Below are 22816 nucleotides of genomic sequence, written 5' to 3'. Positions count from 1 at the left end.
GCTGGCAGGCAGGCAGCCTTCTCTGCCCATCCCTCTTAGTTCTGTGCTGCCAGCCCGGCTGCTGCATCTGTGTTAGGGTAGCATCTCCCACCGCACCTAACTTTTAGCAAAGTGGCAGCATTTTGACACCAAGGACAGGGCCGCTATGCAGCTGGTGGTATTAAGGGCAGCTTCTAGGCCAGGGTGAGGCCCAAGTATACACTTTTAGCTTGTTTTAGCAAAGGATCCAGCACCGCCCAGGGTCACACTCTTCTCAAGGACTGCCGGGCCAGCCCTTCCCCCATCTCTAGGAAACATTGGTCTGAGTCCTTCTTCCTGCTGCAGGGCCCCAACCACCCTACTCAACTACTTCAAAAAGGTCTCTGAGCCATGGTTCATTGCAACTATCATTTATTAAAAAATATATGTCTCCTTGGAAGGAACACTGGTAAACCAACTATTATCATGCTTACTTTGAATCTTTGCTTTTCTTCCCTGGGAGGGAGGGCTGAGCATTGTTCAAACATGTCAGTTACCATCAGAGAATCAACACTCCCTGCTCGTCCCCCCCCTAAGAGTCACAATCATCTGTCGCTTTACCCCCTCTTTGCCTTCAATCCAGTGTACTGCCCAAGAGAAAGCTGCTGCCTTTTCTTTCTCCTAAATTTGGGCCCCACACGTCACAGTTAGCCTCATTATGCTGGTAGGATACCTGTGAACAGAGAGTTCCTGAATGTGGCTGGTATGCTTTAAAGTGTCGACAACACTGCGTCACCTGCAATGGTCCTAACCCAGTTGAGGGCCAAGCAATTCTATGTTCTCCCCTGCGTCATCCCTCCAGTGTGGAGGTGAGGGAGGCACGTTGGCTTCGAAGGAGCACAGTGGGGTGGGGTAGGCCTGGAGCACACCTGCTGCCTGCACTGGCGGCGGGAGGGAAACTACCTGGACCAGTCACTGCCATCAGACTCTGGGAAAAAAGCAACAAGATTTCACAGCTCACCAGTAAGCGAGTCTTAGCTCTACAGCTCAAATTTACAGCATTAAAGTCTACTTTCTTCTTGAAGAAACAGTAAGCTACCAGCTGTTGGTGAGGGGGCTGGGGTAGGGCAAATGGAGCAGTTGCAAAAGAAAAGAACCCAAATCCAACTCACTACATGGCTGGCCAAGCCTGGTGCTCTTCCACTGTCCCAGCACAGAGCCGGAAGGCAAGCACCTCCCTATCCCTGTCAGTGGCCCCATGAAGGGACCCGCAGCTAGTCCAGCATGGTACCTCTGAGCCTCAGCTTCTACTCCCTGCCCTCACCAGCCCCTGCTTTCCCTCTGTTGACTGGATGGCCAGGCCTAAGTTACTGCTGTACCCCAGGCCTGGCTCCTTCAGAACCTCCCAAGCTTTAGAACACTGGCAAATAGGATTCTGCGCATTCACTTCAATAGTAAAGTAAAATCTGGAAGAATGAAAAGGCTGACACAGTAGCACAACATGGTTTTGGTTTAACAGCAGCTTAAAAATGAACAAAAAGGAAACCTCTCATGCAGACACATCAGGCGGCATAAAACAATAGGCAATTTCATCCGGAGCATCATTAGCCATTCATTCTCTCTTTCTGCACAGGAATGGCTGCCCTGCAGCGGCAGCAACTGCCTTCAGCCAAGTCTCCAATTGCAAGCTCCCAGCCAAAGCCCCTTCTTCCATGCTGGAGGTCGGCCCCGCCTGGAGCAAACCTTAGCTCTGAAGAGAATGACCAAATTCGAGTGAGTGCTTTGGTATAGCACTTAGTACTGTTGTCAACCCCTTCCCAACCAGGTGGAACATAAGATGTCATCTGATTGGAATATGAAAATTAAAGCATTTCTCTAATAACATAGTACCATTGATGGACGTCTCCATAGATTTTCTAGTCCCAATGTATGTGAATATATATATATATTATAGAAGAGTGTATAATATATATATATAATAATTTCTATATATTTTATATAAATTACATATATATATCTATATATAAATAAGATACTTTCTGTCGCCATTACGTTGCACCGTTCAGAGCTGCAAGCCAGCAGTACAGGGTAGAAGTGCCCAGGAGCACCTCACCACGTGGGCTGTTCCGCTCGCTTCACAAGCTATGCAGTTGTCCAGAGTCTGTCTTTCCGTCAGTCCTCTTCTCTTCTCTTCGCTTCTGCTGGGTGTTTATGAAAACAACTCTGATGGATGTGCACCTGTGCTAGCACTTGGGAAAGGTCCATGCAGGAATGGGCACAGTCACATGATGAGTGAGATGGCATCACCCCAAAATAAACTAAAACAAAACAAAAAGGTTTTAAAAAAGAACAGGACTAGAAAACTCAATTTTTGACATATCTAAAAAGGGGGACAAGAACAGTAGTCATTTGGTGTCCCCATGGGGACAGGAATGAGGAGGAAGGAGGGAAGAGGGACTTGGTTTCTTCTGTTCACAAGAGAATGGTTGGAGGGGATTCTTCAGAGTTTTTCAGGGGATGGGACCCAAATGTAGTGCCCAGACTGGTCCTCGATGATTTGTTTGATCTTGTTGTAAATCTCTTCCAGTGAGTCACCCTGTACGATGGCTGAAGTGGAAAGAGAAGGAAAAATTATCACTGTGCTCCGGACCGGCCCTCCTAAGGCCCAGCCGCCCCGCCTCTCTTAACAACCAACCCTCCTGTAATGTCCCTGGGCTGTGATGGGCGTTCACAGAAACATGCATCTGACTTCTTGAGTTAACTGTCTAGAGTTCGGACAGAAGTGTAGCTGGCTTGGTGAGCCCAGGGTTGGACGTCAACTGCCAGAGACAGGGAGACTAGCAAGGGACAGGAAATGTGTTTATTGTAAAGATGTTTATTGAGTACCCACCGCATGCCAGACACTGAAGCTCCCATTGCTTTTGTCTGCCAAGGGGTGGCAGCCTAAAATTCTAAAGCAGCTTCACCCCAAGATCTGGAAAACCCCAGTCATGCAGGTGAAGAGCAGAAAGCCACAATTTCTGGCAAGAGACAGAGCTCCTAGGGACCATCACATCTGCTGGGTCAGGGGTCATCCCAACAAACAAGGACAGAGGTATGGATGGTGAAAAGGACTCAAAGACCCACAGTATATATAAATATGTATATAAATAACATCTGAATTCCTTACTTGGCTAACCCAATGATATTTACTTGAATTTACTCATTACCGCCTGCACACATACATCCAGTACTGTACTTTAACGGGAACCTTCCCCACCTTTTAAGAACTGGCCTGCTAAAGTACGTGACATGTACATACAGGCAGACTGACAGACAACTTAAATACTACACTAAGAAACCATCAACAAACATTTATTCAGCACCAAAGCATGCAAGGCAAAAAAAAAAAAAAAAGTATCAGGAGGAAAAGCAGGAAGGGAAAGAGAGGAAGGAACCTGCAATCTCCCAGAGCCAGAAAACAGTAGACAAAGCAACAACAAAAGCAGTGCTTGGGAGTGGCTGGTGCTAGCGCGCTGGCTGATGGGAAACCTTAGTGCCTGGGGAAAGGCCTGTGCTCAGTGACTGCAAAGTCCCCAGGCATTTTAGCTCTGCCTAAGTCTGTCTCCCTGAGGTGTGTCTGGCTGACCTCACAGACTCATGACCACACGGACTCCGGAATTCTCACCTGTAAAGTACTCTCCAAACTCTTGCTCCAGTTTCATGGCTTTGTCATAGATCTTATTTGCTTGTTCATATGTCTGCCGTCGGTTCATTTCCCTGCCAGAGACACAGAAGCAATACATTTCTAAAGGAGATCCTATGTTTTAATTAACACAACAAAATGTTCTACATTTCCTAAAAATCGGCTAAACAGCCCCCTTAGAAGAACCCATGGCTAACTCCCTCCTCAAAACCTCCAAGTCCCAAAGCCCAGCTGGGAGGGAAGAGCATGCCCAGGCCCCAAACAGGAGGAACAGCAGGCATTCAGTTGGTTTCGGGCTTTGTCTGGGTCCTACCCCTGCCCAACCAATCTCCCTTCTTCTTTCCTCCCCAAGGTCATCTGAGTCCCCTGGACACTTACATGAGGGCTTCAATGGACTTGGGCTTGATGAAAACGGCGATGGGGTAAAGCTGTGCCTGCTGGAGTCTCTTTATAGCGTTGCCGGAGACATCTAAGATGCAGTGCTTGCCCTGCAAAAGCAGACCCACGTCAGCTCCTCCCGTCCCCGGCTACAGGGCCCCACCAAGAGATCCAAGGCATTCGAAACAGCAAGCTGAGCAGAACTCAGACAAGTTCTCAGGGCCTACTTCTTGTTTCTGTGATGGTTCATCTTGATCGTTAAATAGATCAGATTCAGAAGGACCTTCGAGATTAGTGAAGCTCTCTCTCCTATGCCTGTGAGGGCCTTCCCAGAAAGGATTAACTCAGGGAAAGAACTCCTGTCCATGGCCTTGGAAACCCCAGATGGAACAAAAAGGGGAATAAGAAAGGTCCCCATGCACCCGGATCTCTGTGCTTCCTGCTCAACCTGAGACAAGCAGTTCACAAGCAGCTCGGCCTTACTATGCCCACAGTAGCACAAGTGACAAACCTCGGAAGCCAAAATCAATTGGTCCTCCAAGTTGTTTGTCACAGTGACAAGAAGTCTGATGAACACAGGCTTTATAAACCAGAAAAGGCCACTGCTCCCTAGGGGCCTTTTTCCCGGTGGCTGATGCTCCAGTGAAAGTTGCACAACAGAGGCATACGCCATGACTGGGGGCTTGGCACATGGAGGGACACCATAGCTTTGCTCAGCACTGTGGCAAGGACGTGAATGCGCGTGGATGCCAGGCCTCAGCATTTGTCTTCCCCATGGCTCAAGGGTAGTCAGAGCATCTCCTCTCTGCTTACCCTCTCTGCAACTGCCCGCACGGACTGGATGCTGGTCCCATAGAGATTATCGTTGAACTGGCCCGCCTCAATGAACTTGTTGTCCTGAATATCCTTCTCCATCTGTTCCCGGGAAACCACGAAGTGGTAATCCTGTCCATCGACTTCATTGTCACGCCGGGGCCGGGTGGTATCTGAAGGATAGAGGAAGGGAGGGAGGGAAAAAGAAGAAAGGAAATATAGTGTGCCCCAAAGGCAATGATCTGGGCTATAAAAGCCAACTTCATTCTTTCTCACAGGAGGGACACAAGGCCACTACAAATTTTTCAGATGAATGAGAAAAAGCATTTGGAAAGATTTTTGTCTGGCCTATTTCTCTTCCAAACTCCCGATATTACCTACAGGGTGCCTGAGGTTAACATGGGCCAAAAAGGTGAGGCTTCCCAAGACATGGCCTGGTGGAGGGCACAAAAGTAGGCACAGGAGTTCGGGAAACCCAACAAATCGTTCCTCAAACCACTTTGTGTACAATAACCTGGGTTTAATCCCCAGCACGACAAAGAAACAAAAACCAAAACAGTGATGGACCTCCCCATTTGTGAAATCAATCCTGACCATCAGCACCCAAACTTTCACTCCGTAGCATAAGGCAAGCAGCCAGGTTGGATGTAAACCCTACCAGGTCCATCTACTCTGGGTGCAACTGGTGCTATTTACTCTCTTACAGAAGGCCCCCAAAGGCCCCGATCCTAGACCCTTTCCTTAAAGTATATACTTCCCAGAGTACCAAACCTCACTCCTCTGGGTCTGTCTGAGCTCTTACGTGGCACACAGGATCCAAATTTATGTGGAAACTCAGAGATCAGGTCATCATTGACTCGGTCCTTCATTGGGCCCAAGATGATCACGGGCCTGGCATAGTGAACTGGGGAGGGAGAACACAAGACAGTGAACAGAGGCCCCAGGGCAGCCTGCCCCACCTCTGCGTACAGAGGCTCGGTGGCCACCACTCAGACAAGGTGAAGCAACTCCAATAGTCTCTGGCTTTTAACTGTAAAGACTTCAAAGAACCTTTAAACTTGACAATCTTAAGTTCAGACACGTCTGAAAAATCAGAAGCATCTCCCCTTTCCAACAGATTCAGGAAACATTTCCACACAGGTTCTTGAAAGCAGATACCCAGGGGAGGATACAGGCCCTCCCCCTTTACAGCAACAGCTGCCTCTGCTGAAACAGACCTTCCCTTGCTTTCCTCAAAAATCCGCCTGCCCTTTGGAAGGCATCCTAGCAGTGGGCAAAAGTGTCACAAGAGGTATGTGCATGGCATCTGCCCAGTGATGCTAGCGAGGAGCCAACGGCTGGATGTGCTGAGCTTCCTCCTCTCCTGCCCCTTAGCTACCCTCTGTCCTGAGCCCATTGACTGGGAGACTGGCACAAAGGCGAGACTCTCAGAAGGGGCTTACTTTCTTGCCGTGTCACTGGCTCATATGACAAAATAGCATCCTCTTGTCCTTCTGCAACGAAAAAGGGAAACATATTAGCACTTTATGATCGGACTGTCTGTATACAGCATTCACCACACCCCACACCCACCACAAAACAGTATCACTTTCTGTTGGCAAGAAGGCTAAGAAGCCATACACCAGCCTTGGGCTGGGTTGTTTTCATTCAGTGAAATATTGCCCAATTATGGGCCAAGACCCAGAAGCCAAGAAGTTTCCAGCAAACCACCCCAAGCTTTAGGGAACTACTTCTTATAGGTAATAGTTGGTTATGTTCAGTGGCCCCCTTATTCTGAAGAGAATCACAGAGAAGCTCCAACTGGTTGAAACACATTTGCCAGAGTCACTTTACCCGAGTCCAGACACTTAGCCCAATCCCCAAAGCTTCAGCCCAACGTTGTCCCTTTAAGGGTCTATTTATTTGCCCACCTCACACCTCTAAGAAGCATCTAGAAAAGTGGTGCACATCTGAGCTAAGGTCCCAGTGCCCTTTAAGAGCAATGCTGAGCCTGCTCTCTGCTCATGGTGGACCCCCCCTACAACCTGGCAATGATGAAGTCTTCCTAAAACAGTTGCCAAGACACTCGGTGCTGGGTGCCTGTGGTCCCCAAAGCTAGCTGCCAGCAGTACTAGGAAAGACAGTGACATCGCATGGAGTCACAGGATACTTGCTACAGGGTTTCTCTGAGCCTGAGACTTCTGGGTGGAGTTTTTATTTAAGACCTCTAGTCACTGCAGCTCCTCAAAGGCCAATGTTCCCAAAGCTTGTGAGGTTTGAACTGTGGCTTCAATGCTGTAGTCATAGGCACTCCCAAGGCATATTGGGAAATTCCTTCCTGACTATGTAACCCAGCCAGAAGTTAAAGTGGTCCTAGGAGCCCAGAAAAGGCAGATGGAAGTCAGGAGCCATTTTACTTTTGGTCTCTGAACGAATCTGTAAACCTGGCAGTCTCAACAGTCTACATGCCCATGGCAGGGACCTGATCACTGGCAGTTTACCCTTCCCCCAATACCCCAGGGATGGTTTCAAGTCAGGCCCTGGCCAGAGCTATGGGGCTTATTCTCTCTCTAATTTACAAATTTCATCCAACAAAGTGAATGAACTGGCCACAGCATCTCCAGGGCTCAAGTGTACATGGCTAAAAGGAGCAGCAGCCTCTGAGCGGGGATGGTAGCGGTGCAACACTGGCGTGATGATGGCTGGGAGACATGGGGGAGCTACAGGACAGGGGGCATGACACACACTTACTGGAACTGCTCTCGCTGTCACTGGTGTTGGATGTCACTCCCTCTGCAAGCCAACAAGAAAGAGACTCCAATTCAGAACACACCACTGAGAGGTCCCATGCAGCACAGCCTCAAATGCGCCAGGAGTGAGACACTGAGCGGCCAACCAAGTCAGGCCACAGGAGGCCTGCCACATCCAGGCAACCAACTGGGAAGCACAGCTCCAATCCTGATGTGCTGGCCATCTCCTCCATGTCCCCAGAGCCCACTCAGTTTGCCAAGTCCCTCTATGGGCACTAGAAGCCTTATTTCCTTTCATCTGAATCAAGCCAGCTGATTTGGATGGTTTCCAAATCCTGTCTCAGAACTAACTCATCTCCTAAGGCTAATGGGCAGGAAAGAAAGGGACGGTCAAAGAGAAAAGCCCAGGCATGCTGCTGCTCACACATTTTCTCCCAAGACAGAGCCACCAAAAGTACAGAATTGTGTGACACTCTCCAACTTAGAGGCTCATCACTGGATGAGGGAACAGTCAGTCACCAGGAACACTACTCTGACCTTCGGTGGGACCCATAACCTTCTTTCTACCATTGCTGAAGAGAGCTTGGCTTCAGCAGTGAGCGGGGTATGCCTCGATCCACCACGAAACACATGTCAAATACATAGAAACAACAAGGCAGAAGACTATCTGGAAGACAAGCCAGCCCTCCCATCACAGACAGTTGGGACCAGCCCATCTTGGAGTGTGGGCGGAGAAAGCTCAAGCGAAGAGCTGCATTCACGGGAGGCAGACATGGCAGCCCTCTCAAAAGAACAGCAGGCAAATGGAAATGAGACAGACACACCAAACTATGGAGAGATGCTGCTCGTTTCAGCCAGGACCATGATATGCTGTGCCCACCTCCCCAACGACTTGCTGAGTTGTCACACATTGCTCGGCCCTGCAGAGCCCCAAGGACAGCTCCTGTGTCTTCCACCTTTATCCTTTACTGAGGGAAAACATATGTGGACAGAACCCACCCAGGAGGCAGTAATGTGGATACCTGCAGTAAGCAAGGATGGCTGCTAAGGAACCTTCATCTAGGCCTTCCCAGTCCCCAATCTGGCCTAAGTTCTAGAATAGAGATGTCAGTCAGAGCTTTTCTGAGATAAAATCCCTAACTATACATGGCCCTTAAGTGGTACAGATGGCCACACCAAGCCATCTTGGCCCCTTAGAGATGCTCTATGGACAGGTGGCCTCGGCCTTATGGTAACAACTGGACCCCTGGGATAGCTCAGATGTGGGGTTCACTCGGTCCCCAGTTAGAAGAACTGGAAAAGCTGCAGTTCCTAACCTTGACTCTTCGATGTAGGGTTACTTGGAGAAGATGCAACTAGCAGGTTCCCACTGTCTTCAGGAAGCTAAACATCAGCTGAGAACTCACCCTGATCATGTACCTAGAGCCACCTCACTTCTATGGGGCCACTAAGCTCATGCCCTACCACCCCAGGTGCAGAAGGAAAAGACAGACAGGAATGCTAGAATCTGTTAGAATACCAGGGACAATGGTACCGAAAGCACACACATTTCCTCCTACCACGGGAAAGGGTCTCACAGACACTGCCCTCCCTCACCCTTTACGTTCACCCAGGTGCCCTACACCCCCACCCCACGATCTCCATTCATGCCACAAGTACAGTTAATGGTGTGTGGGTCGGACTTACTCAGGTTCTTGGCTCCATAATAATCGTCACTTAACCCAGGGAAGTCCTGATTTCACAGACAGCAGGGACAGGAAGGGGACAGGAAGGGGACAGGAAGGGGAGGGTGGGGAGAGAACCAGGGGAAAGAGAAAACAGAAAAACGGGGGAAGGAAGAATACAGAGGCAGGTGAGCATTAGCGACAGGAGTATAAAGTCCCATGAAGACTTAGAACTACAGTAAGGTGAAGTCATCTGCTGGAGAAAGAATAGCCCATGTCAGGTAAGATGTCTGGCCCTGGTGGATTCAGTTGTGGCCAAAAGGCCTTGGAGTAGACCGGCTTTCTGAGGTAGTCTATATCCTATATACCCATCGCACATGACAGGCAACACTCCAACGCTTAAAAATACCTTCTTTGACCAAATTTATAGCTGTAGAGCCCAGGTCTCTGCTTTGCCCCTGGAACACATATCCCATTGGTGCATGAAAGAAACATGTCTATATGCCAACTGTGCAGACAAAATTATCATCACCCCAGGAACTTTCCCCCATACTACTCCAATCTGTCCAAGCCCTTCAAAGCAAACTTCTCTGTGGTGTGGTGTCCAAAGCTTCCCTAAACTTGGGTTTCTGGAAAACAGGCACCAGAAAATTGCAACCCTAATGGCCAGTGGGAACCCCCAACTGGCTAGGCCATTAAACAGTAACATCTCCCCAGGCTAGGCTCCATGAGGAGGTTCTGGGCTTATTTGGTAAATTGTGGCAATATTACCTCAGATCTTTGTCTCAGACTCCCTATCCTCCTCTATCCCCTGTCACTGGATGAAGACACCTTGTTCTATCAGGGTTACCCCAGGTAGCCACAACCCACACATATCATGATCACGAACCAGGTGGGCCTACTAGGGGCCATTTTCTACCAGAACTAGTCAGTCTCCTGTCAGACCCCACAGCTCTGGATGACAAGATTGCTCCATGAAAGATGGAGGAGTGATTGGTAAATGAGACACTTACAATTCACAATTTCACAATGACATGAATGAGAAACTACTGTATAAACCTGACATGGTGTTTAAGGTTACTGTCAGAGCAACTAATTTCTGAGGCATGTGGTAGGGTAAGTGATTTAGCAGGATTGAATTGGTTCCTAATGTAGCCTAGTGTTGTAGCCTGTTCTACCAAATCAGCCTTGTGTTTCTCAATAAATCTTTATTTAGATAATGCTGAGCAACACTGTGTCCACATCAACTTATGTGAACAGGAATGTTTTCTTGTGGTAACTGGCTCTGCAAGTACCCTGACATAACATGCTGTGAGTCATGTGGGTGTCCTGTATGCTTGCACACACATGGCATTCCAGAAGCAGCCCCTGACTTCAGGGATCTGGGGAGGGACAGGCTCTTCTCTTAACATACATGGATGAAATTAAGGGAAAGAAAACACAAGAGGTGGAAGCCAGGAGAGCAACACTTAGTTCCTTGATCTTGTTCTCTTGAAAAAACCATTTTCTACCCCTGGCACTAGCTGCAAACCATTCTTCATCACCACAGCACAGCTCTGTCTCACACTTCCAGCACAGGTGCCTGGGCCATCCTCAGAGCCTCCAACACTCAATCTAAGTGAGGGGCTGTACAAATAAGCCCCAACATCTCCCTGTGCAGGCGAGGTTCTATCCTGATTACAAGTAAGCAAGTGTGTGTGCAGACAAGCACTTGGGCGGCCACCAACTCCTTCTAAGGGAAGGGGCAACTGAGGATGAGAAGACAGGGCTGTGAATGGTCTGCTCTCTGGACTCTGCTGCTACTTACGTTCCTGTATGCTGTTCTCCTGGGCCATGTTTTCTTTGCTCTTGTAAAATGGGAACTTTCGAGAGAGGCGAAAACTCTTTTTACGTTTCGTTTTGACCGACTGTGAAAGAACATGAAGATGGAGGGAAGGACAGAAGAAAAAAAAACAACAATGGATTTTAAAGCATGCAAGAAAAACTAAAATGGAGACAATGGTGAACTAAATAAAAGACCGTCTTTCACAAATGGAGTCTATGAGATTAAATGAAAGTTGATGTTAAGAGGACAATTATGTTCACAGGAGAATGTGGTGGGGATGGTAGATGCTCTACCTAGTCCAGGATCACTCCCTGGCCTTCCTACAGAATACAGGTCACTGCTGCCTCCTAGACACTGCCCTAAGGTGCACCGATACAGTCATCTACTCCATGCCTTTCTTCCCTCTATTGCTTCACAAGTTCTTTGGCCTCCAAAGCTCATAAAAAAATGATGGAAGAGTGCCCTTCCCCTGTCCTATCTGGAGGCAAGCACAAACTCTGGAGTTGGTCTTCTTGGCAAGATGACACCACCAAGTTATGCTCAGGGTCTCCACAGCTCTGGCAGGGTCTGCTGCCAGGGAGACACCAGAAGTGGTTTCGTCTTCCCCACCAAGTCAGCCAGCTCCACCCCATCCTGAGCCAGTCCCCCGACAGCAGGGCCGCACACTAACTGTGGGCTCTCCGTGCTCCCGCTGCTTGCTGAAAAGCAGGCAATTCCCTAGCAGTGCAGAGCCAGCCCCCTGAGAAAGACAGCCCTTCATGCTTCCCAGTTCTCCTTCACATCAGGCCAAACTCCAAGCCTCTCACCCCTCTTTACACCCTGGCTGACTGCCTTGGATGGGGGTCCCCACTTACCCGGTTAGACTCAATCATCCCTGTCCTGGCATGGAACTTCACAGTTTTCAATCGAGCTCGCTCTTTCTTTTCAACCCTGTTTGGGAGTCAGGAAGTCTAGTTACTGCCAGCACAAGGGCTCAGCAATGGGCTGTGGCAGGCACAACAACCATACTGGCTCATTCAGTGAATACCATGCCCCAAGTACCGACTCTTTTCTAAAAGGCCTAACAAGGCCTATACAATGCTCTCAAGGAACTCACTGTAGGACAGGCAAACAAAGACAACCAACCAAGCCTGGTCTGTTGGAGCACGACTGATTCCTCAGGAGGCAGAGGCAGTAGGATTGCAGCAAGTTTGAGGCCAGCCTAGGCTACACAGGAAGTTCCAGGCTAGTCTGTGCTACAGAGTGAGATTATTGTCTCACAAACCAGAGAGAGAGAGAGAGAGAGAGAGAGAGAGAGAAAGAGAGAGACAGAGAGAGAGAGACAGAGAGAGACAGAGAGAGAGAGACAGAGAGAGAGACAGAGAGAGAGAGAGAAAGAGAGAGAGAGAGAGAGAGAGAGAGAGAGAGAGAGAGAGAGGGGAGACAGAGAGAGCAAGAGAGAGACAGACAGAGACAGAGAGACAACAAGAAGTCAGGAAAAGCCTTGCTAAAAACCTTGACAACTCACCTCTTTTTACTAGGGATCACACCAATCTGCTCACTCTCTCCATGTGGAGTCACCAGCCTTGCTTGCCACCACTCATCATCAGAGGCATTAATGACATGCAGAATGTCACCATAAGAGAAACTGAGTCCTTGACTTGGCAGGCAGCTGTCCCGAGTCCGATCATAATCAAACAGGGCCCTGAAACACACGAAAGGTGAAGAGATCATCCCACCGCTGAATTCCAGAAGGCTGGTAGTCAGCCAGGACAGAGAAGAGAGCCAACCCACTGCACAGGAGTCTCAATAGACAGGAAGAGACTCTGTGAGACAGCAGCATTTCAGGCCCTGGTAAGAAATGTCTTATTCCCAAGGAGCATAAGGGGAAATTCTTCCACAAATCGCATCTCCTCCCAGCTTCTAGACACACAGTGGCCGTCCAAAGTAGGACCTGCTCAGCTGCCTACCCTCTCCTCTCAAATGCAGTAGGATGTGACAGCAGGAGACTTGGAAAGAAATGTAAAACAAAGCTCCAAAGTTCAGGTCCTGGTGAAGCTAGCCTGTCATGTGCCACCAGGGCTTTCTGTTCAGGGAACAAGCATGCCTGAATAAAAATCTATCCACCCCATCCTACAGTGACTAAGTGTGTGGGGCCAGCACAAATAGGGGACTGCAGTAACAAGTTTTATTATTTTTTTTCTACCTACAAAGTAGACTCTATCTTCTTCATGTTCTTTTCTAAATTTTTATTTTTATTTATGTGTGTGTATGAAAGGGTATGTAATGTGTGCTGAGGCCTGTAGAGGCCAGAATCCCTGGGAGCTGCAGTAACAGGTAGTTGTGAGCTGCCCACCTCAGGTGCTGGGAACCAAACTCGGGTCCTCTAGAAGAGCAGTCAGTGCTTTTAACTGCTGAGCCACCTCTCCAGTGCCCCCTCCTCTTTTTGTTTTGTTTTGAGACAGGGTTTGTCTGTGTTTCCCTGGCTGTCCTGGAACTCACTATGTAGACCAGGTAGGCTTTGAACTCAGAGACCCACCGGCCTCTGCCTCCCGAGTGCTCATTCTTCTTTAACCACGTACACAGGCCAGGGGACTGCCCAACACCCAGTGCTAAAACTTTACTTCCATACCACTTGTCTCACTCAGTTGGAAGCTACAAGTCCAACATACCACAGTTCAATGTTTACAAGCCCAGATGAAAGACAGGATGTAGAAACAGAACCCTTGAGACTAGGTGTCAAGACAACTTGAAGATGAAAACATCCAAGCTCTAACAAAAAGCCCTTTAATTCTCAATCCATACCCACCAAACAATAAGGGCTGAGGCAGAGGCCTACAGATAAGGCATTTGGGCTACACGATCTTTTCCAAGCTCTATGTGATAGGATCAGAGCTCAATGCATTTGAAATGAATTGAGTTCCATGCAACCTAAAGCAAGGCAGGCATCTGTCAGCTGTTCTACAAAGACCAACAAGCTGGAGCAACCTAATTCTAACTGATGAGCAATACACAATGGCATTATAAGCTTCAAAACTGGGGAAGAACAGAATCTGTATTAAGCACACATTAGTTTGGAAGTTTGGAGAAGGGGGCAGAAAGATATCAAAATGAATCAGGAGTTGAGTGTAGCCGCATAGGCTGGTGGTTACAGCACTGGAGGGGTTACGGCAAAAGGATCATGAGCATGGCATACATAGCATGATGGTTTGAATGAGGATGACCCCCATATGCTCATATATTTGAATGCTTGGTCCACTTGGTAGAACTGTTTGGGAAGGATTAGGAGGTGTGGTCTTGTGGGAGGTGGTATGTCAACTGGGGTGGGCTATGAGATTTCAAAGGCCCAAACTACCGCCAGTTAGCTCTCTCTACCTGCTGCTTGTTGATCAGATGTAAGCTTTTGGCTACTGCTCCAGCGCCATGCCTCCCTGCTGCCATGCTCCCCACCATGATGGCCACGGACTAACCCTCTGAAACTGTAAGGAAGCCCCCATTTGTGCTTTATTACTTGCTTGGTCATGGTGTTTTGTCACAGTAATAAAAAAGTAACTAAGACAATAAGGAAGATCCTGTCTCAAAAATTAAAAACAAAACTAAAGCCAAACCAAAGAATTAAGGTAGACTAGGGTGTATGTGTAAAATATGAGAAGGCAGGGTTGACTGGGCAGAAATACAAGGTGTATTTTAGCATCCAAAGAACAGGGCTTGACCTTTGCCGACAACAATAGCAAGCTGGGGAACAAGGGCAAGTGAATTCGCATGTGTGTTCTAGATGCCAAGAGCCCAGTAATTGGTCATTCTCAACTCTCTGGAGATCGGACTAAGACTCATAGACATCTACTTCTGAGATAAGTTTGGGCACTGCACAACGGGAACAAACACAAGCAGCTGGAACGAGCACAGAGCAAGCCAGCGAGAAAGCCAGTACTTATCAATGCACATTAGGAGCTGTACTGTTCATTTTGTTTTGTAACCACAGCATGTGTTCCTTTTACAATTTCCAAAACTGTAAGTCGATTAGAGGAAAAATTGAGAAACAGCTCCACTAAGTACAGGCTTGAGCCTTTTACTTCAGGAGAGGCTCTAAGTTCCCTGGCAAACAAGGTCAAAAGTTACATAACTCCAAATTCCCATTAAAAAGTTGCACCTGTTCCATCTGGATTTTGTTTGACAGCTTTATGAATGATGAGCAAGGCTTTACCGAAGAAAGGGATGGACAATGCTTTTAAGCTACAACTTCGTTAAGGACACAGGAACATGATATCTCAGTTTGGAATTCTAACTAATATATGCAGTTATGAACCCAAAAGATGAATTAAGAATTTCCTTTTCTATCAATCAGGGCTGCCAACAGGAAAAGAACCCAGCAGAACATTGGGGCCTCAAAGTTCACTTTGTCCACTTTCCTGCCTAAAAGAGGAAATTTCTTCCACATTCTTGAAGCTTCCTTCTAGCTCCAGCACTTATTGAGTGTGGGTCTTTCCTTCAACAGTTCCTTCCTTTGTCCTGATTTTGGTCTGTTTTTCAAACCCATGACACGGGTTTTTCTCTACGTCTACTCCTCCTCTTTTCCTGCTGAAATTATGTTATGCTAAGTACTAGATGAAGGTCAGACGCAGCAGTACACAGGACAGCATTCAGCACTGTGGGATAGGCAACTATCAGACCAGGACCCTTAAATGTCAAACAATGTGCTGAGGTCTAAGTCATAGCCAGGTATCTTTAAAAATACACACACTAATTTGCCATATGGCTATGTCTAGAAAATACTGTCCCTCCATTATTTAAATACATTTGTAGTATTATTTCTGGATGCACTGTGTTAAATATGAGAAGCACAAAAGAATGTTATGCTAAGTTTTTCCTATTTGCAGTTCTGATGGATTGAAAAGAAAGTTCTTAATTAATCTCTACTGTTCTTAACTGAATAGCCTAGCGGAACTTGCCCTCTGACAGAGGGGCACAGTAGGCTGAGTATGATGCAGCAAGAAGCACAGACAGGGGACAAAGCCAAGCCTAGATCATTCCCCGGGAGTGGAGAGACTCTGGGAAGCAATAAAAAGGTATTGATGTTTGAATAGGGTCTCAATAAAGGTTCACTATTTCCAAAGGTAAAAATAGGGAGAAAATGGTCTTTCTAGCTAGAGTAAGCAAAGGCCTGGAAGGAAGGAATAAAAGGCATTGGCAAGAGTCATCATTGCATCCATATCTGATTGGGCCACAGTGAAGAGCAGCTGGATTGTCCAGCTGAGAGGTGTGACACTCACTTAATGGGCCTGTGGGAACCACTTCATTGCCTTGACTTTTTCATTATCATCATGTTATGCTTTCATGTGGAAAAGAACACAGCAAAGGAGTATTAAATTCAATGTCTCACATAGCATGTTTCATGTAGCCAAAAAAGGAATATAAATTAAACCCTACTAAACATTTAAAAATATGTCAGCTATCCTCTAAGATCTTTGAAAAGCATGCTATGGGCTGGAAACATGGCTCAGAGGTTAAGAGCACTTGTTGGACCCAGGTTCAGTTCTTAGTACCCACATGGTGGCTCACAACCATCCATAGTTCCAGTTCCAGGAGACCGGACCCCATCTTCTGACCTCCACAGGTACCAGGCACACACACTGTGCACATACATACATGCAGGCAAAACACCCATGCACATTTTTTTAATCTAAACTTCTTTAAGAAAAAGGATACTGAACTGTGGACATCTAACATGGTTGCTGGAAGAGAGTCACTTTTTTCTATGCCACAGATAAGCTCCCCAAGCTCCAGTAAATAACTCGACGTTCATGCTTATGCAAGCAACCATAATTAACCTCAGTGGGTCACAAACAAAAGGGACAAGAGAAGGTAATGGGGATGACAACTGACCAAAATTCATCTCTCTCTCTCTCTCCTTCCCCCTACTCCAACACTCCTGTGAAATTGTCACAGAAAGTAAAAAAAAAAAAACTGTCGCCTTCTATCAATGACAGTCGGCCAAGCAGCCTAGAGCTCTAACAAAGAGACAGGCCTTTTATTCTAAGCATCTCTTTCCTCCAAGACCCTCAGAGCTCCTCCTCTCCACTTTCATCCTAAGGAAGTTAAGGTAGATACTGGCCCCTTTTCAGCCAAACCGAATCACTGTCATGGAATTGAAGCTTACCATAGGCAAGGCCTAAATGACACAGGACCATTTCAACATCTGATTCAAAGAGACAGCAGGGAAGAAAAAAGAAAGCCAAACCTTTGCCCTCACACACCTAAGAAAGGACATACTAAAAGGATCCACCGCTGTGTGTGCACACAAGCAAGCTTACCTGAGGACATACTAAAAGGATCCGCCGCTGTGTGTGCACACAAGCAAGCTTACCTGAGGACAGGTGTGTTGGAAGATTAAAAGCCTGAGAAACACCCCCTTTTTTCTGAATCCTTTCTTTTTAACTTATGAATTTTGAATTTCTTCCTCAATTATTATTGTTGTTTGCTGTGGGATGTTCTGTATGGCAAATGTGTTGCTGATTAGTCAATAAATAAAACACTGATTGGCCATTGGCTAGGCAGGAAGTGTAGGCGGGACAAGGAGGAGAATAGAGCTGGGAAGATGCCGGTAAGCCACGAGCCATGTGGCAAGATATAAATTAATGGAAATGGATTAATTTAAGCTGTAAGAACAGTTAGCAAGAAGCCTGCCACGGCCATATAGTTTGCAAGCAATATAAGTCTCTGTGTTTACTTGGTCGGGTCTGACGGCTGTGGGACTGGCAGGTGATAGAGATTTGTCCTGACTGTGGGCCAGGCAGGAAAACTCTAGCTACAGTTGTTGTTGGCCATGTATGTCCCAGCACGTTGTGGAGATCAGAGAACAACTTTGTGGGGTTGGTTATCTGCTTTAACCTTTAGGTGGGATCCAGCCAATCAAACTCAGGTCACCAGGCTTCAATGGGAAGCACCTTCACCCACTGGGCCATCTTGTCAACCCAATAAAAAGAATTTTACAAAGTTGAGGTTAAGTTAAGGATCAGTGAAGTCACCGAGAAACACTGTGTCATGAAAGGCCAGAGCTTCCAAAAATATTACCACTCCCAAGTCCACAGCCACAGTGCTCTGTGTACATAGCAGAAGGCGGCTTCCCAGCCTCTGACCATGGCTGTGTATTAAAGAAACCCCAAGAAGAGGCAGATCCTGGGGCCCCCTACAACTTTCCAATCATCAAGGTCAAAGCAGACAAGACAGGGAATTGCTTGGAGAAGAAGCTACAATAAGGCCTGGGGAAAGAGAGTAACAGCACACAACAAGGAAGGCTGCAGAGCTGCTCCACCAGCACGAGCAGGGACAGAGCTTCCAGGAGCGCACAGGCTCACGGCCGGACTGCTCTGCAGCATACCAACATGGAAGGCCGCAGCCTGCTTCTCTCAGGAGACAATGTTTCCAAAGGTCTTGGAAGCTATATTGTTTAAGAGGTGACCTTTGAAATATCCTCAAAGGGATCTTGCATGCGCCCATTCACAGGGCCAATGTGTTATGTTCTGAGGAACTCTGCCAATCTTCGTCTCGGCTGACCCTTCTCTAGTGGAGGGGAAAGCAAGGATATAATTAGCTCTAAGCAAACCGATTACCTAGCGAAAGTCTCTGTAGTTCCGATCTTAAATTGTGAGGCTTGAGTATAAAAGACCCAGAGAAATCATAAGCACCTTGCACAGCCACTGTGGCACCTTAAACGTAACAAGCCAGAACACAAGGAAAACACAACTACCTGGCAGGAACTGGTTAGGCAGGTTTCCCAACACAGAGCAAACAGGAGCATTTTAGTACTACTAGCCTCACAGGCAAGGGGCTGCTTCCACAGGACTCAGGATTATGCCCATCTCCTGACCTAGGGAAGGCCATCTGTCCTGCCTGGGTTGTGTGGCTCACCTCGGTCCCCTGCACAAATCCTCCATGACCTAGGCCAACTTTCTCCTTGTTTTGTGATCCTGCTTTTTAATCCATTCCTTTATAATTTCTATTTATTGCAATTAATTCTCACATGATTCCTTTTGAGTTTTCATAGTATTATCACCAAGGAAGACCTTCTGAGTGCTTGTGAAGGGTAGATGAGCCCAGGCTATCCCACAGAACACCCTCAAAGTATTATCCCTCAATGCTCTGCTTCATTTCCCTTCTACTGCAGCTGAGGCCTGGCGCATTGCTAAATGCCATATGTGTTAGGGAGCATATAATTCAAACACTGAACAGACCATCCATTGCCTGGTTGGCCTAACACAAGCACAGAAAACCATAAAGTACACATCAGTTCTTGACCTTGGTACAAAATTAAAGTTTCCAGCAGCTTCTAAGAACATCCTAAAATTCTAAAGCCAAACTTTCATGGGTACACTCATAAGAGTAGCACCAAATGTGGCCAGCAGAGTCATCTTGGTGCACCTTCAAAAAAGGAGGTCAGGAAGTTCATCTCTAGTCTATCTAAAAGTACCAGGCCCTGAAGGGCAACCAGGAATCTTAAGGGCCATTCAAGGACCAACACCTCACAGTAAGAGACCACGCAGGGCTCACAGGCCCTGGAGATGATGGAATGAACAGAATGATTGGTAGCACTAGCTCTTGGAAGCAGGCACTTCCAGCAGCCACTGGTAGCACTGATGCCTTCCATACATTACTGGTGCTTTTAACAATAGCCTGGATGTGCAGTTCAGCAGTAAAGTACTTGCCTAGTACATGTGAGGCCCTATATTTGACCCCTAGCCCTCCAAAAATAAATTAATATTGTCACCACTCCCAAATTCTGTTAGACTACAGTAAAGTCTGTCAATAGTTTCTGATTAGCATCTTCATCTACTACTGAGACTTATTAATGAATAAACCAAGCTGGGCTTCAATGAACACCACTGAGCAAAGTGTCCTGCTGTTGATGGAAGAAGCACTCTCTCTGGTCTTTTTTGATGACCAAGCCAATATACTAACATCACCTCATTGAATGGAAACTACAGATGCCCCAACAGGATTTCCATTTTAGAGTGGGAAGAAGGCTGGGAGATGGCCAGCCAGGAGACCAAGACTCCGAAACTGCCAGAATGGCGTCCTGAGGCTGCAAAGAATGCAGCCAGAGGAGGCCGCACAGACTTTCAAAAGCTACTTCCACAATTGCACAATTAAGCCTCATGGCAACCTTTAGAGGCCAAGGTCACTCATTCATCTATTCATTTATAAAATCAAAGTCACCGCTGGAATTCTAACCTATTCAGCAGCTTTGCCTTGGCTTCACATGCAAATGGCCTAAATTAAACACCTAGCCAAGCCACTGGGAGCCAGTGGCATGAAAGGTGATTTCTGTGGTCTCTACCAGCAAACACTGCAGTAGCCGAGCAAAAGCCCTAGCTGGGCACAGAGAAAGGCTCTGTTCATCACTCACCCGATAAGAGATGATTCTAGTATGGTAAAGAGAGGAAAGGCCTTTCTCACTAAGTTCCTGGTGGCTTTAAAGCCAACTGGCAATGCCCAAACACCGTTACCTTTCCTCCTTCCTCCTGCTCCCCTCTTCAAAACTCCCATCACCCCTATGGTCAGAACAGTTACAGCTTCAGCGCAGCCATGGGAGGGACTGCCTCCTCTAAAACAGCTCTGCAAACAAGAGGGAGCTGGAACCTGGGGGAGGTAGGAGGAGCAGCGAGGAAAGTGTCAAGAGGGGAAACAGCAGCCAAACTGAACCCCAAACTGCAGAGTCCAGCTGCATCACCCCAAATAGAGGGGAGCCAGGACAGGAAGCAGACCCGCTTCCCTGAATCTACCCCAGCAACCGGGCTCAAGTTATTAGTTCTGCGCTACTGCCTTCCACAGAACAGGAAACAGAATGTTTAGTTGCTGCACTGATGTCAAAATAAGCGTCAATCATGGCATAAAGTGGCCATTCTTGAGCAGTCTGACTGTTAAAAACACATTCTGTAGCAGACCTGGTGGCATAGGCCTGTAATCCCAGCTACTTGAGATGCTGGGGTAGGAGGATCACAAGATTGAGGTCAGCCTGGTTCACACAGTGAGACTCTCTCAAAAGAAACCAAAAAGGAAAAAAAAAGCGCTGAGGATGTAGCCCAGTGGCAGCATGTGTGAAGCCCTAGGTTCAATCAACCCTGAGTACTAAGAGGGAAATACCAATTGACCAAACAAACAATAGCAACAACAACAAAATCACTAGGCACAGTGACCTGAACCTCTCTCCAAGAGGTAGCTAGGGATATATTTCCACCAGCACTCCGTCCAACTGCCATCAGTCAGTGGGTTGGGGAAACACTCGAAGAATTACACTTCATTAAAGGTCAGTGCAACTCAGTTCACATTCCAACTTGGGAACTTCTTAGCAGTCTGAGTCAAGCCTCAGTTTTCTCATATGCAAAAATGGGATCATAATATAGCATTACTTAAAGGATTTTAAAAAAACATTTTAAAAACAATACTAAAGGTCACGCTGTATGGTGATGATGGTTCTCTTGAAGCTGAAGGTGCCAGTGTACTATGGAAAGCTTCTGAGCAGCACAGGCACAGAATAATGTCTTGGCTTTAACTCTCTGCAATGCCCAGGGCAAAAGGTCACCCAGGCTCTTGTATAACTCCTTCAGTGACCAAAAAAATCAAGTATCTTCTCTCAAACAGCAGTCCAATCCTTCTCAGCCTTTTTATTATGAGCTCTTTCTTCCTCACACTGAACTGAAATACGCCTTGGGTGACAGAACAAATCTAATTCCTTTTCCACATGACAAGGCAAGGCAATTAACTTAAGGAAAGCTGGGAGGAGGGAGGGAGGAGAGTCCAGTTCGTTGGAGGCATGAGGTGAGCAGCTTTATTTTCTGAATATGTCCATCAGGTTGTTGAGATGTAGGCTTGAGGTTTGGTAAGAAATCAAGGCTGTCATTTCCACAACAATACGATGTAAAGCTGTGCAAAGCAATGGTATTGCCATCTCAGGATGAGAGCCAATGAGGTGTTTAGAGACCGTTAGCAAGGTAGACAGAGCTTTTAAAGCAGAAGGCAAGAACTGTGTAGACACAAGTGATAAAGAGGTCGGACTGGTGTTGAAGAACCAGTGAGCCAGTCACTGACTGTGATGGCCACAAGGTCACTGCTGATCCCTGACAAATGTCCCTCTGGAGCCTTCTTGGGCTGCTCAGGAGTCCGATCACCAGGCTGCAAAGCCAGTGCTCATGTCATGTAAGGTCACTGACAGAAGTGATTGGAAGAAGTAGCAGTAGAGAGGACAGCTAACTCCCAAATTTCCCAGCCTGAATGTTAGAAGGGTAGGCTTCTGCAAATGACATTCCTTTGTTCCTATTTCACGGGGGAACCCTGCCTGAGACAGTGCATTCTGGACACTATGAAGAGTGAAGAAGCCCGTTCTTGGGGTTTGGGACGGGGCTCAGGCAGAAAAGTACTTGCCGTGCAAACATGAGGACCTGACTTCAATCCCTAGCACCTGCATAACAATGCCAGGCAGGACAGTACATGCCTACAATCCCAGGGCTGGGCAAGCAGAGGTGAGAGGATCTTGGGATCACCGGAGGTCAGCCTGGCCTACACCCATGCACACACAGGTATGTAGGCATACAGCTGAGGGCACACATGCACCAAGAAGAACCCCATTTTCCTCCGTTTAAGCCTGCATTTGTCCAGTTTGACTAAAGGACTTGCTTTTCTACACAGTCATTGTCATCTTTTAAGGAACTAGTGTGTCCTGCCACAGGATTCAGTGAAAGAAGAGAGGACGTAATAGTTTAAGGAATTGTTGGTATCAATGGAATTTTTT

The 22816-nt window shown here is 47.2% G+C and overlaps 1 protein-coding gene across 7 annotated transcripts in view; it reads right to left on the bottom strand.

Annotated features, from left to right (window-relative positions):
- Positions 1 to 373: 373 nt before the first annotated feature.
- Positions 374 to 22816, bottom strand: part of Dlg3 (discs large MAGUK scaffold protein 3) — a 53351-nt gene continuing 30908 nt past the window's right edge. For 4 of the 7 annotated variants that reach the window (XM_052733559.1, XM_052733579.1, XM_052733618.1 and 1 more), the window contains 10 exons: positions 12560 to 12736; positions 11907 to 11982; positions 11035 to 11134; positions 7565 to 7606; positions 6277 to 6327; positions 5637 to 5738; positions 4835 to 5007; positions 4022 to 4131; positions 3626 to 3717; positions 374 to 2565 (listed from right to left, as the gene is read on the bottom strand). In XM_052733559.1, the coding sequence (XP_052589519.1) occupies positions 2459 to 2565; positions 3626 to 3717; positions 4022 to 4131; positions 4835 to 5007; positions 5637 to 5738; positions 6277 to 6327; positions 7565 to 7606; positions 11035 to 11134; positions 11907 to 11982; positions 12560 to 12736 (1030 nt within the window). In that variant the 3' untranslated portion in view covers positions 374 to 2458. Of the gene's footprint in view, positions 2566 to 3625; positions 3718 to 4021; positions 4132 to 4834; positions 5008 to 5636; positions 5739 to 6276; positions 6328 to 7564; positions 7607 to 9249; positions 9296 to 11034; positions 11135 to 11906; positions 11983 to 12559; positions 12737 to 22816 lie in introns of all 7 variants that reach the window. The other 3 variants (XM_052733586.1, XM_052733596.1, XM_052733568.1) reach the window with 2 other exon arrangements.

This window comes from Peromyscus californicus, unplaced genomic scaffold, assembly GCF_007827085.1.
Source record: "Peromyscus californicus insignis strain IS unplaced genomic scaffold, ASM782708v3 Scaffold_10__1_contigs__length_136768540, whole genome shotgun sequence".
Taxonomy (NCBI): Eukaryota; Metazoa; Chordata; class Mammalia; order Rodentia; family Cricetidae; genus Peromyscus; species Peromyscus californicus.
The sequence above is the reverse complement of the archived record's forward strand: the minus strand, read 5'-3'. Positions and strand labels throughout refer to the sequence as shown.